Here is a 15,050-nt window from a genome sequence, read left to right as displayed (position 1 = left end):
TGACTAGTGAGGATTGCGCAACAGAAGACAAACAGTAAATGTGTCCAAGTCTGTCATTGAAAGCCATGTGTATACAAATCACTTGAGAAACTAACTTGGTCTTTTTACTGTACTTTCTCTTTTTGTTTCTCTTGTCAAAATCTTTTGAAAACATGAGGATTACATGATCCCTTCTTTGAGTAGGGTTAGATCATTTAAATGCCCTTGTTTGTATTAAAGGCTGCATCCTCCTGCCTGCGCTATCTGATGGCAGTTCAGAATCACCTTCTCAGTAACACTATTTTGATTAAACCTGATGAGAACGATGACAGTGACAACTCCTTGCAGGGAGAGACATTGAAGGTACAGGTAAACACCAAGCTTGATTTTAACAATGCTTTCTACCCAGTATGTGAAGCACAGCTTACTCAGCTAAATCTCTGTGTATTATGATGTCAGAATTCACCATGTAACCTATATTCTTGTGAGAGGTATTAGGCCACTCATTTCATAGATCTTTATGTCATTGCACAGTGATTACCATATTTGTGACACTTTCATAATGTGTCATCCATGTGCTCCTGTCAGTCTTTTCGTGCCTTAATGTTTATTTTCATCTTTTAAGAACTGTAAAATATGGCACTCACAAGTGATCTCATCACACCTGCAAGATATATAGATATATGTATATATGTTTATGTACATCTACACACACATACATACATGCACACACACATACATACATATATATGTATATATATAAAAATCTGATAGCATAACATTTTAAACAGTTTTGATATTTTGAATGGATTATTATAGTCTCAACCCAGATGACTTTAAAAGGTGATAATTTTATTTCAATATTGTATTAAATAATTTAATTTCTAAACCTATATAGTTCATTTCATTTTGTTGTTAATTTAGGTCAGCTTCTATGTAAACTTGATCATCTGTTCCTACAGGACAAAAATTTATAGCAGTCCAAAGACTTTTTTTCTAGCAGTGGTTATAACTTTGACAGATATTCAAGGTGGTTGTTTGCATTATGAAAATTTCATCTCTGTGGGAAAATTAGAGAAATCAATGAGAACTTCATTCTTCTTTACACTGTTGACTTGAACACACTGGAAAATCTCCCGAGGAAGCCAAATAAACTGTGGCAGTTTGCTCTTTCTTAGTCCTTTATGCACATGTATTGTATAAACCAGATGTGCTAGTTTGCATTCACGAGTTTGTCTCCTATGACCAGTTTTTAAACAGTGGACATGCATGAATTTTTAATTTGAATTATTGATACTATTTATTTAAATTTTCTTGCCTTGGTTTCCTAATTAGTAAAAAGGGACAATAGCATTTTGCTTATAAGGTCACTAATCCTCACCTGGTTGTTAGATAATCACTGATACTATGAGTGTGACTTCAGGCACAGTTCAGCTCATTCTACAGGTCAGAATTCCTTTTGTTAAGATAAAAGTTATTATAATAATATAAAAAAGACCCTAGGAAATCCCAACAAAAAAAAAAATGGGTGTTTTTTTTCTATTTGAAAGGCTAAATTTCATAAATCGTTAATTAAACCATGGAGAGAAATATAGATTCTTAGTAAAGGTAGAATAGGTTCAATTGTCTAGTATTTCTAGGGAAAAAGTGAGAACACATAGATGTCACCTAAAGTTAGTTTGGTCGTATTTTTTAATAGAAAATATTTGTAAACATTTCTATGATGTTAACTAGTGTTTCTTAAAACACTCATTGGTATTCCCAGGAATTCTTAATTTTTAATGTTTAATAGCCTATAAGCACCTGAATTTTTTAACTTGCTGAATTTTAAGCATAATAGGTTTAAAATATTAAGTGAAAGGTCACTTGTACTTTTTCAGAATGTTGTGTTTTTGTCTCATTTTATCCACCACCTATACATGCGCCTTTTACTGTTCTGTTTTTCTCTTTAGCTATCCTCATACCACCCAAGGCAATCTTCCACCTGGAGTTTCTCTTGTGCTGGATGGGATGGGAGCTAGGCCTTTTCTCCTAGGCACGCAGTGTGCTCCCTGTGAGATACTGCATATTTCTGTCCACACTCTAGACCGTAGCCTCCCAAATTAATTGCTACTGGCCATCCCAGAGGAACTTACTGCTTTGGGCTTATTTTGGCCACCTCATCATTTCATTTCAAAATGCATCATTAAATATATCATTTCGTGTTGTCATTGTGAGGGACTGTTCATCACAGACCTTAAAAATAATATTATGATGTTTTCTACCTAGGAGCTAAAAGTCAGTATTTTGGCTCTTGCTACCCAAATCCTGACTGGATGTGATGAAGTGTTGGAAATGCTACAGCAGGTCACCACTGCCCTCATAAACAGTGACGTAGCAGATCGGGAGCAGAGGTGAGGAAATGGATTGGAAACTGACTTGCTGCTCTTTAGGGAGAAAAATCTGCTTATAAAAGTGAAACCTTTTTAGAATGGAACATCAAATGTTTATTCAATATAGAGGCATTTTTGAGAGAATAGATTGAAACAGCAACTGTTTCAAAGCCAAATGCCATTCAAGTCTTTAGAATGCTTTTAGGTAAGATTAGGCCATCAGCCACATTCCAGGGCCCTCAAGGTTATGGAAAACGGCCTCCACTCTGATTTTTGGAACTTCCATCATCACTCCCCAATTGGCCTTTCTTATAATTGTCTAGCTTGGTGCCACGCCCACTTACTTCCAGGAGGAGAAGTGGCTTAGTGATACAGATAATCAGCTACTATACAAAAGATGATGTTAACATGATATCTCAAGACTTTACTGAAAGTTGATTTCTTCAAATATAGGAGTGACCAATATAGGGAGTAACCTTCCCTTCACAGAAACAAGTCCTTTTCTTAGCACTTCACATTAAAATTCCTGCTATCATTTGCTATTACAAATGAGTTGCGTACTATGTTTTTTGAAGATATGAATGTTAGAGATATTGATCTAAAACAATCCTGCAGTGTAACTTTTGTTTCAGTACTTTTGTTGGTTCCCACATCCTTGGTTTTCACCAACTTCCAGAGAGTAAATGGGAGTTGGGGGCTGAGAACAATATAATCAGATAGGTGTTGCCTTGGGGCTTATTAAAATATGTAACCTGGAGACATGAGGTCTACTTCTGTGTTCAACACCAATGTCCTCTTAGCTTGGAGAATTTACATGACCTATTTCTTTCTTTGGGGGACCTGCATACTTAATTCCTAGCAGAGGATGGGAATATTCAGAATGTGATTTTAAAGAGAAGTTAAAAATCTACTGAGTCATCCTAGTTAAGAGTTGTCAAAATCATAGAAACAACAAATTAAAAAAATTTTTTTAAATTAAAAAAACTCACAGAAACAGCAAGTAGAATGGTGACTGTTGGTGGGTGGGGGATATTGCCTAATGGGCATAGAGTTTTTCTTTACAGAGCTGGTAGTGATGATTGCACATTACTTAATAATACTAAAATGTATACTTAATGATAGTAAATTTTATGTGTGTTTTACCACAATAAAAAGCATTGGCCCACATGAGCCTCAATTACTCAAGGCCAGGAGCGGCTTTCACAGCAAAGGCAGGTGAAGCAGTATTGTGGCCATTCACTTTATCCTTTTCGGAATCTCAGTGCTACAGTAAGCAGCTTGCAGCCAGCAGCCACAGAGGCTGAGAACTTTCGAGCTAGTAACCACCTAGAGCAGGCATTTGCATTTTAGAATCCATTTGTAAAATGCTTTGAAGGTGCTATGAAATGCCTTGCCTAAATTTTTTGGCCAAATCACAGGTTGAAAGTGCAATCTATTAATAACTCTCTGTTCTTCCGCTCTCCCTTAGTGGTAGAAGGTAGGAAATTTGAGGACTGAATTGCCAGAACTATTTCACTAACTGAATTGCCAGAACTATTTCACTAGTTCAAGGAGACATGATTAAAAGAATTTGTCAGATACCGATGATATCAGGGGTTTCTCTACATGCTCAGGCATTGCTTAGGCTGTGTGTTTTCTTGAACTTTTTGTAGGTTAAAAGGCTTGGAACAAGTTACCAAGGCCACTATGCTCGGTCACCTTCTCCCAGTGTTACTGACCTCCCTGATGCACCCCAATCTGCAGACCTTGACCATGGCCGACGCCCTGATGCCTCAGCTGGTACAGCTGGTGCTCTACACCAGCCAGGTGGGACCCCCAGCACCCCACTGACCTGCTCTCCAGCCAGCCTGCATCATGGCGCAGGAGACACAACAAACATAATTACGCCTTTCAGAAACTAAGAAAAACATCCTGCTCTAAAAACAAGCTAGAGTGTTAAGGGAACACATTTTATTGTTTTTTGGATTAAATTACTGACTGTAGTCTGTCAGCAAGTTTTTGTTGTCAATAGGCTGTAAAAAGGCTAATGTACAACACAACTGAAACCTACTACTACATTTAGTCCTCGCCATCTAAGAGTAACCATTATAAATGTGTTAAATAAAATGATGTTCAGTGGCCTCAGTAGCAATGCATTTCTTAGTGAAGGAAAGCAGACAGGGATTGCAAAAAGGTGATTCAAGCGGAAATTCTGTTTGTCTCTAGTACCATCCAGGTGACTGACAATAAACATTTAAAGATGCACCCATGGTTTTATGTTGCAGACGGCTTTGCTGCTTAAAACCCAGTGTCCAGTGTTTGCTGAAGTGGGCTGCTTCCCATGTGGCACATCCGACCAGAAGTGTAGGCTGTTCCCCGATGAGAGGTAATGGGACTGCTGCTTTCTTTTTTTCTGTGAAAGCCTTATACTCCTTTTACAACAATAATTTTTAGCAAAGATTATCTGAAAAAAGGAAAAAGATACAGGGTCAAAATTTTACAGATAGAATTAATTTATAGATTTATAGAAACAAGTTAGAATAAGTTTTCCCATGAATTAAGAGATCAATTCAAAACTGGCCCAAAAATCTCATACCCTAATGATGGAGATGTAAAATATTATGATTTAGGCAAACATTTTGGCAGGGGTTGTTTTGCATTGTGTGTGTGTGTGTGTGTGTGTGTGTGTGTGTGTCTTTTAAAGACAGGGTGGCACTATGTTGCCTAGATTGGCCCCCAATTCCTAGGCTCAAATAATACTGTCACCTCAACCTCATAAATAGCTGGGACTACAGGTAAGAGCCACTGTGCCCAGCTGGAAGTTTCTTAAAAAAATTAAATATACACCTGCCATGTGACCCAGCTGTTCTGCTTTTAGGTATGCATGCAAGAGAAAAAAAAGAATAGGTTATTAGAAGATTCGACATGAAGGTTTATAAAAACTTAAGTTAGAATAATTCGTGACTGGAAACACCAAATGTCCATCAGTAGGTGAATGGATAAACGAATTGTGACATATACATACAGTGGACTCCTGCTGAGCAATAAAAGACATGAGCTCTTGATACATGCAACATGTGGATATAGGTGCATTTGTATGTGAATCTCAGAATACTTAGCTCAATGAAAGAAGCAAGATTTTCCCAGGTCACATATTATGTGTGTTAGTTAGCTTTCTGTCAATGTGGCAAAAAAAAAAAAAAAATAGATTTCAGCAGAACAACTTCAGGGAGAAAAAATTTATTTTGGCTCACAGTGTCAGTGTACATGGCTTTGTTGTTTCTGGAGCTGTGGTGAGGCAGAGGCAGAGTATCCCAGCTAGGAGGTTTGGCAGAGTAAAGCTGCTCACCTCATGGCAGCCAGAAAGCAAAGTGAGAGAAGGGGCCAAGGACAGGATATACCCTTCAAGGACCTGCCCTCAGTTACCTACATTCTCTAACTAGGCCACACCTCTTGATGTTTCCACCACCTCTTCCTATTGCTACCAGCTGGAGACCATGCCTTTAGGGGACATTCTTGATCCAAACTTTTAACACTATGAGATTCCATTTATATAAAGTTCTAGAATCTACAAACCAGTCTGTCTAATGACAGAAATATGATTGTCTCAAGGAAGGAGTAGCAGGATTACAAAGAGAAGAAGGAAACTTCGTGGTTGTATGCAAATGTCCAAACTTACCAAGTCGGATGCAAGTATCTATGAAACATTTATGTTTCACTAAAGCTGTCTGTAAAAGTAATTGATCAGAAAGGAAGGATTTGCCCTGTTTCTCAAGAACAGTGTGCTATCCTATTGAACCTCAGGTTGTTTCCAGTTTTACAATTATGAAAACTTTTATGTGTGCTGTCCAACACCTTGCCACATGTAGTTAGGGAGCACTTGCACTATGGCCAGTGTGACCAGGGATGTGAATTTGACATCTTCCTTAATTTAAACCTAAATGGCTGCATGTGACTAACACCTACTGTATTAGACAATACAGCTCTTCGGCTCCACCTACAGAGTTGAAAGAGAGTAAGAGAATAATTCCTTGGCAGCCAAATTTAGGACTTAGGAGTTTGTGTTCCACGAGCTCACACTCTAAAGACCTTGAGAGTTCAGTGATAGTAGGAAAAAGGGCTCTCGAAGATTCCTTTCTGTAACAGCAATTACGGTGAACAGGAGTCCCATTGACTCATGGATTTTCAATAGTTGGCATGTAGAAATGAACAAAAGGAAATTTCAAAGGATTTGGAAAATGGCCAAACCTAAAAGGTTTTTTACAGTGTCTGTTTTTTCCACTGAGTAAATGAGAGTTAGTGAGGTCTTCTACTGGGTATCAATGGGACTTAGTCTTTAAAAATAAAATAGTATTCTAAGTTTATATATTCTTAATTTATATATTACTATGTGAGTATACAGCATCTAACAGTAGCAAGGGGGAGAGACCCCTCAAATACAAGAAATGTTTAAATACTTCTTATTGCTAGTATTTAAAAGTCACAATGTGCCAAGGGCTATGGCACACACTTGTTATCCCAGTGGCTTGGGAGACTGAGACAGGAGATTCCAAGTTCAAAGCCAGCCTTAACAACTTAACAAGGCCCTAAGCAACTTAGCAAGACCTGTCTCAAAATAAAGAATAAAAGGGCTGGGGATGTGGTTCAGTGGTAAAGTGCTCCTGGATTCAATCCTTGGTAGGCCCCAACCCCCCAAAAAGTTACAATGTGTTATAGTACACTCTGTGGGAAATTTAAGCACATTTACTGAACTTGTTTCTGTTGCGTTTCCATCTTGTTATTATTTTCTTTGCTGCTAAGCTAAGCCACTTTCTCCTCCTCTGGTTTTAGAATGCTGGAAGAAAAAGAGGAGCCAGGCTTCCTCACTGGCCTAAAGATTCCCGCCCCCTGGGCTGCTGGAAAAACCGTGGAAACAGTACACCCTGTCAGAGACAACTACAAGTTTAAAGAAACTGTCCATATCCCAGGAGCTCGCTGCCTGTATCTGAGATTTGATAGCAGATGCTCTTCACAATATGACTATGACAAAGTAAGCAAGCACTGGGTTCTTGTTGATTCTGCCTAAGCTGATTTTTTTAGATGCTTCTTATTTTTCTTTGCTGCTGGTCACCATTCCTGACTTATTTCTGTCTCCAGATATCTTTTAGGAAGACTTTCCTAAAATAATGCCTTGAAGGGTAGTGATTGAGGGACTTAAGCGCAATCACCTCTGCAGCCTAACAACAGTGTTTTAATGGCAAGTTGAAAGCGTACCTTTGTAAGCTTTCGGAAGCTTCACTCTGAGTCAAAGGGAAATTTCTTTTTATTCTGCTGACTTCCTGCCTTCCCTCTGTGCTTGGGATTCCTGTAGATACCTTATGGTCATTCATCTGGAAAGGTCTTACTGCCCCATTCTTGGGGCTTCTCATGCATCTTTTTGGAAAAGGTGGAAGGGAATCAGATGTATTAAAGCTCTCTTTTATGTGTATTTACATTTTGTTCTTCTTTGCCATTACTTCAGAGCCCACATAGATTTTGCGGAAGAGTAGTCTCCAACTTGGTGGTTTTACTGTTGCAAAGAATAGGAATTGCATTAGGGGCCGAAGTATTTTCTTTTATTGATAATTGTTTAATTATAAATCATCATGTTGAACTTCTGAGGAAAGGCTAATGAAACTAAGATAACATGAAAAAACAACTAGATGATTAATAGCTTTGTACACACAAAATAGCTCTCTACACGCTATTTTTATGTACCTAGTTAGCTGTGTGTCATCTCTGTCCTCTGTGAACTCAGAGAGGACATGTGGTCTTAAATTCCACCAGGGGAGGTTTTTAGGTTAAAAATAAAGGCTTTCCTAACTATACTTGCCTTGGAGTGGTAAAACACATGACTGCGATTATTGATTCCCCACTACCTTTTAGTATAGTCAGGAGTCCCAGATGTCTGGAGGAGTTTAAGACTTCTCTCCAGAATTCACCTTAGCTGGGAGCAAGAAGCAAGAACACGGGTTTTGGTGGACCTTTCAAAATACATATCCCCTAGCATCAGTGTAGCCTGCTTCCTGGCTCCTGCCGTTAGCTACCCCCATTTCCTAGGTTTAAGTGAAGTGATTATTTAAAGAGCAAGTGGAAGAGGTTGCCATTTTAGTTGGTGTCATTTTGTTTCTCCTTTAAAAATAGTAGTTTGCATCTTCTGATGTGCGCTAACTCATGCCTGCAGTGGACATTAGTGTTAGTGATGGAGCACAAAGAGGCTTACTACATGGGTAAAAAAGTACATTTACTTTTCTAGAGGTCTCTGGCTGGGGTCAGCAAAAGGGTAAGAAATCACAAAATGATAAACATCCAGGGCTAAAGACGCAGCTTTTAGATACAAACCTGGGTGCAGTATAGGTAGTCAGAGTGCACTGCGGGGACAGGGCTTGGTGTTGATAGAAGCCAGAGCTCTGTTTCTCCTGTGGAATTGTTGCAATGCCAAATGAGCTATCAGAGTTTCTCCTCCAGATTAGGAAGTCAGCCAGCTGGACATTAATGTGCAGCCTGTAAGGAAAAAAAGTCTTTGACACATGTAAGCTGACCTAAGAAGCAGCAGCCCCCTTTCTGGCCCAAATTTGTGTCATTTTCCTTTTATAGCATTAAGCAGCATTCTAATTATATATGGCTTATTTTCAATGTGTTGCATTTTTTAAAATCCTGTATTCATTGATTTTTTTTTAACGTTTTTATTTTGTTGTTATGTTAGATATTATCTTTCCATCTGTATTTGCTCAGTTTATTAATTTTGGGGAGGTCTTAAGGGGTCAAACTGTACCTATTATTAATGAGTTATATGTTAATAATTAGGATTAAAAATAGCATTTGAAAATGTATATGGATAAAAAAATTAATATTTTAATGGAGATTCCCAAGCCAATTAAAGTGTGATAATATAAAAAAGTATATTTTTATGTTAATCATTGTTATTTCTCTGTGATTTTCCTGTAATACCAATGACTGACTGCTTTGACACTAGTATCAGTTATATCTAAAAATTCAGGAAATATTAGTTATATTATGACACCAGTGCCTGGTTTATAAATGTGTTTTTAAACAAATATTTTTTGCAGCCTTTTTATTTGTAGATGTTGTTTTTGTTTTTCTTTTACAGTCTAACAGTCTATTTTCTGTTTTGAAGTTGGTGATATATGCGGGGCCTAACACAAACAGTAGGAAGGTTGCTGAATATGGAGGCAATACTCTGGGATATGGCAGCCGTAGTGTCTTAGGAACTGGTTGGCCGAAGGACTTGGTGAAGGTATGGTATCCAGTTATGGTCACTTTCTCGAAAAGAAAAGTGAACCTAGGTTCCTCAGGGACCCAAATGCCAACTATAGTCCTAGAACACATTTGTCATGGGGACTTTTGTTGAGGTGGGACCTTGCCAAACCTGTCAACTCATCCATTTCCCTTCAGAATGATCCTCCTTTCACTTATAGGATATCCGATCCCTGTCCACTCCAGAGCTGGGATCCCTTCCTCAGATCGCTCCATGGATGGAGGTTGTCATGGCATTTTCTTCCATGTTCATTAAAAGGTCTGCTAGTTCCCCAGACTTCCTGATGCTGAGTAGCCAGAACCACAGGCCACTGCAGTTTAAAAGTGTAGAGTTAATGTTTTCAAACAAATTAGGGCCTTTGGAGAAAAATAATGGCCCATTCTCAAACTGATGCGATTAGGGCCATGCTTTGTAATCTGGGCCCTTGAATTATTTATTAGTATGTGCCTAGAATGTGAATATGAACTCAGAAGTCCATCAAACCCCAAAATGTCTCCTAAGTCTGTTTCTAGTCCCTTATTGACAAATATTACGTACCCTTGTAACTCAGCCAGAGACAGCTGATGATCTCCAGGATGTAGTCTGGTTGCACCCAAACCCGGATCAGCACCCTTAGTGGTTGCTCTCTAATTCACTGCCTTTGCTTCTTACTTGTGGAACTGGTTCCCTATCACAGAGCCAGGCCTCCCACCACAGAGTTCTTCAGGAGAGCTTGTCATTTGCCTGCCTTCTTGACACAGTGAGGTGGGGAAGAGGCAAAGAGAGAGCAGAAAGAATAGAAATATGAGAAAGTCATTAGGATTATGCTCAAGATTTGACTAATCTTTACTCTGAGCCTACTGTTGGGCAGTCATAGCCCATTTCACAGATGCCTTGTCCCTAAGGCTGCCTGGTCAGAAGGGACACTTAAAAGGTTGACATCTAAATGAGAGAGAATGAAATTTGAATCAAAAAGCAAGTGAGAAAAGGAGTGAGACATTTCTGTGGTCCTTTGGAAAGTAAATCTCTAACATTCATTGCTCTCTTAAAAGTTATATGTCTTGTTTTTAAAGTGTATTTTCCCCCCTTAAATTTTAAGGTGGAAGGAGATACAGTCACCTTCTCCTTTGAAATGAGAAGTGGCCGTGAACACAACACTCCTGATAAAGCTATGTGGGGCTTTGCGTGCACAGTTCGCGCTCAGGTACTTGAACCTAACCGCTGCTGTGGGAAAAATGTACTTTCTCCTATGTGCCTTGGTTACATACATCATATTTGCCTTGGAAACAGGGCTGCTTTCCATCCATCTCTTCCATCTGGCTGTAGTAAATTACTATTAGTAATAGTTTTATGGAGTAAAATGAACTGTGACCTAAAATCAGTTCGGCAACACAGAAATAATTCATTGCTAGGGGCTCCATCTTCAAGACTTGGAGAGGTGCCCTAACTCTGGCATCTGCTCATAGGGCAAAGAAGATTCCAACACTCAGTAGAAAAGAAGTACTTGGGTTCTGTGTTTTAAGAGTAATAGGAGGGGCTGGGGTGGTGGCTCAGTGGTAGAGTACTTGCCTAGCATGTGTGAGGCACTGGGTTCCATCCCCAGCACCACATAAAAAGGAACAAATAAAATATAGGAATTGTGTCCATCTACAACTAAAAAAATACTTAAAGAAAAATAAATGTAATGGAGTTCCACTGACCCCTTTAGTTGCTGAATTTTAAAAAAATATATTTTGACTGGGAAGTTGCTTAAGTCAAACACTCTCTAGAGGGGAACTGTTTGCTAGAATGTAAGCTTCATGAGGACAGGGATCTTTGTTTTGCCCTGTGCTGTATCTCAGGCACCTAGAAGAAGAGCTGTACACACAAGGCCCTCAAACATTTTCTAATGAACTCAGTACAGTCACTGTAAGCATTGTGGTTTGAGCACAGGACTGAGATGACAAAAAGAAATAGTGATTTGTGAGTGGATGGGCACAGCAGGGAGGGAGCTACCGAGACAATCTGGGCTCCTTGCACATGGTTCATGCTGTTTGTGATATGCAGTCCTGTCAGCTATTCTCTCTCCAGAATTGTGATGCAACCTCACTCAGAGGTCATTCCAGTGCGGCCACCTACTGACGATGTTGGGTGCTGGACTTGGGTACCATAGGGATGACACCCAGTGCCGCTCTGTGAATCCCCATGGTAGGGATGGTGCAGACCAGGTCACAAGCTCTGCCGGTGTCCACTGACCAGTGTGGTTTGCCTGTCTGCATTGTAGGAGTCCTCGGAGGACGTCTCAGGAGGCCTGCCCTTTCTGGTGGACCTGGCTTTAGGTCTGTCTGTGTTAGCTTGTTCCATGTTAAGAATCCTGTACAATGGACCAGAAATTACCAAAGAAGAGGAAGCCTGTCAGGAGCTTTTGCGGTCCAAACTTTTACAAAGGTAATGAAAAGGTTCAAATTGAGCTTGTTTTGCCCACAAAGAAAAAAGGACTTTATGTGGAGAACGACTTTTTATACATTTCCCTATTAATTGTGCCTATGGCCTGACCATCTCATGGGTTTTGGGTCTGAGGAATAAGAGGAAAATTACACCATGGTGCTTTCTGACCCTTGCATTACTAAATTTAAATTTACGTCTTTGAACTGCCTAAGTTTTTTTCCAATCCAAATAGTGTGACATTAAATTGAGGGATCCCCAAAAGGATGGGTAAATACGTGATAAGCCAATATGATAGTGTAAATTGTAGAATCCAGGCAGTTGGTATGTGGATATTTACCCTGTAATTCTTTCAATTTTTCTGTATGTTTAAAGTTTCAGAATAAAATGTTGGGGAGGAGGTAAATTCGCAAAAATGTGCTTTCATACATTGCTCATTTTTCTTTAGCCTCTCGAGAAGGTTTGATGAATAAATATCTTAACACATCAGCTCCTTCATATGTTGATATATCTGCAAGCAGCAAGTAGCTTTCTAGTAATCTTGATCTGAGAGCATGAAGAGCCTCTTTATTATCTGCCTAGGTGCCAGTGGCAGGTGGAGGCCAATGGTGTCATCTCGCCTGCCCTCACCCCAAGCCCCTCTCCACTGCCTCTGACCATAGAGGAAGACCGAGAGTTCACCTACCCCTCGGATGTCCTCGTGCCTCCTGTTGGGAACTACTTTGACCTGCCCCGGATCCGGCTGCCTCCAGGAATCATGATAAAGCTCAGGGAAATTTCTGGGCGAGCTAGACCTCAATTTAGACCAAGTATAAAGTATGTTGCATTTTTCTCTCCCCAATGGCAAAAAAAAAAAAAAAAAAAATCAACCATTTGGACTATGGAAGTGGTTATATTTCTTCTCCTGGTCTAGCAAATGAATCTTAAATTGTATGTTAACTTAGGGCTGGGGGTGTAGCTCAGTGATAGAGCACTTGCCTAGCATGCACAGGGCCCTGGATTTGATATCCTGCTCTACCAAGAAAAAAAGAATTTTTTTTAAATGTTATGTTAATGTGAACTGAGAACTCTGAAGAGCTCACCCCACCAGGTAATATTCTAGTTTGTGATTTTTCAAAGTGATCAGCAGCATTAGCATCACCTAGGAATTTTTTGGTGGTTGGGTCTCTTTTTCACACCTACTGAGTCAGAAACTCTGAGGATGGAGCCCAGTTAACTGTGTCTTAACAGGTTTCCCATGTGAGTCACGAACACTAAAATTTGGCAAGTTCTAGGTTTTTCTCTGGTAGTTTGACCTTCTACTAGTACTCAGCCCCTACTTTGATTAGAGTCTAGAGCCATGTCTTCATTTTTAAAAAAATATTTTTTTAGTTGTTGATAGGCATTTATTTTATTCATTTATTTATATGCAGTGCTAAGAATTGAACCGAGTGCCTCACACATTCGAGGCAAGTGCTCTACCACTGAGCCATGACCCCAGCCCCATGTCTTCATTTTTGATTCCTGCAAAAGTGGCAAGCATGAGGGGCTGGGGTTGTGGCTCAGCAGTAGCATGTGTGAGGCCCTGGGTTTGATCCTCAGCACCACATAAAAATAAGTAAATAAAATAAGGTATTTTAAAAAAAAAAAGTAGGAAGCATGAAGGCTCACAGTTTCAAATGTATTTGTGGTGTTTTTGTTTTATGTCTGTTTTGCAGCCTTTGGCCTGCCTTCCCAGTCAAGACTGGCCACTTCTGAGACAAAAATTTAGAATGGATGAAATTCAAAATGAATACAGAAAACACTATTATTTTTATTCCAAATATCCATATGCATTAAATATCACAATCCTTAGTACTACATAAAATTAATTAGTAGCTAAATGATTCTGAGGATCTTTTTTTATCCTTAGACCTATTCCAATTCCGATGACTCTAGCTCAAAATATACAAATCATAATAAGGGGAAGCATCTTTAATTTTGATTTTTCAGCTTTATTGGCTAATAAAACTGAGTTTTATCAGTGAATACGCTGTATTACCTGTCAACATACAGCCCCACAATGCACCATTGATACACGGTGTAATATTGTAATAAAGGAAATATGCCAAATATTTAATGTGTTTAAATCAATTCCTGCATTCTTCAGCATACAAAGTACAGTACTAGTAAATTGAGAGCCTGGAAAATACCTGACTCACATCCATTGTAATCCCAGGGAAGTGATTCAGCCAGATGTGATGGAGGAAATGGTGGTATCATGTGTTATTAAGCACTTGAACTTGGTCGATGCACTGCAATCCCTAATAAATTTCCAATATCAAGAAGAACATGCTGAGGAATATGACTTACTATGTAAAATTATGGGAGAGACCTTTAAGAAACTCAATGCCATGGAGAGACAGCTGCAGGTAAGTGAAAGCTGTTTTTACCTGTCTTAAAACTGTTAGAAGTAATTTCTTTCCTTGAAAGTTAGAGAAGTTTGAAACAAGATCAAAAATTTTTAAATTACTGTTACAAAATCAATGTCTGAAGTTGCATATTGCCCTTGTTTTCATTTTGCATCTGTTCACACACTGTTTTATTTTTGTCTCTGTTAGAGTGTTGCAGAACTGGAACAGAAGTGGCAAAGTGAGGTTGATGATGCTACGCAGGGGAAACTGGAGAACAACATGCCTTTCTTTTATGATTACCATTTTAATGAGGTGAGCAAAGGATGTGATTTACCATTGGGGCTTTGCCACTATGGAAGAGAGGCATAGCCATGTGTGTGCAGAGATAGTGTCACTTCCTAAACCGTTGAACACGCCAGGAATGCACTCATTCTTTAAAAGGATCAAATGAAAATTGATTAGAATAACATGTCAATAGTCATGTCAATATATAAATAATTATTTTTCAATTAGTTTTAAAGTTTAAAGAAATGATCATTATTATCAAAATTTTCTTTCAAGTCTTGAAAAACAAAACACAAGCAGAGTAATAATCCCCAGAGAAATCCTCAGAAAGCAACCCATGCCATTTTTAACCATTAGAATATC

At 39.0% G+C, this 15,050-nt stretch overlaps 1 protein-coding gene across 1 annotated transcript in view; it reads left to right on the top strand.

Moving 5' to 3' along the window:
* The window catches only part of Hectd4 (HECT domain E3 ubiquitin protein ligase 4), a 176,344-nt gene that overhangs the window by 90,116 nt on the left and 71,178 nt on the right, over window positions 1-15,050 (top strand). Inside the window, exons 18-28 of the mRNA XM_015505175.2 lie at window positions 220-348; window positions 2,248-2,372; window positions 4,004-4,157; window positions 4,616-4,716; window positions 7,161-7,359; window positions 9,487-9,606; window positions 10,706-10,810; window positions 11,870-12,033; window positions 12,613-12,846; window positions 14,228-14,420; window positions 14,610-14,714. Coding sequence (XP_015360661.2) covers window positions 220-348; window positions 2,248-2,372; window positions 4,004-4,157; window positions 4,616-4,716; window positions 7,161-7,359; window positions 9,487-9,606; window positions 10,706-10,810; window positions 11,870-12,033; window positions 12,613-12,846; window positions 14,228-14,420; window positions 14,610-14,714 — 1,629 coding nt within the window. The remainder of the gene's footprint in view (window positions 1-219; window positions 349-2,247; window positions 2,373-4,003; window positions 4,158-4,615; window positions 4,717-7,160; window positions 7,360-9,486; window positions 9,607-10,705; window positions 10,811-11,869; window positions 12,034-12,612; window positions 12,847-14,227; window positions 14,421-14,609; window positions 14,715-15,050) is intronic.

This window comes from Marmota marmota, unplaced genomic scaffold, assembly GCF_001458135.2.
Source record: "Marmota marmota marmota unplaced genomic scaffold, marMar, whole genome shotgun sequence".
Taxonomy (NCBI): Eukaryota; Metazoa; Chordata; class Mammalia; order Rodentia; family Sciuridae; genus Marmota; species Marmota marmota.
This window is presented reverse-complemented; position numbering and strand designations above follow the sequence as displayed.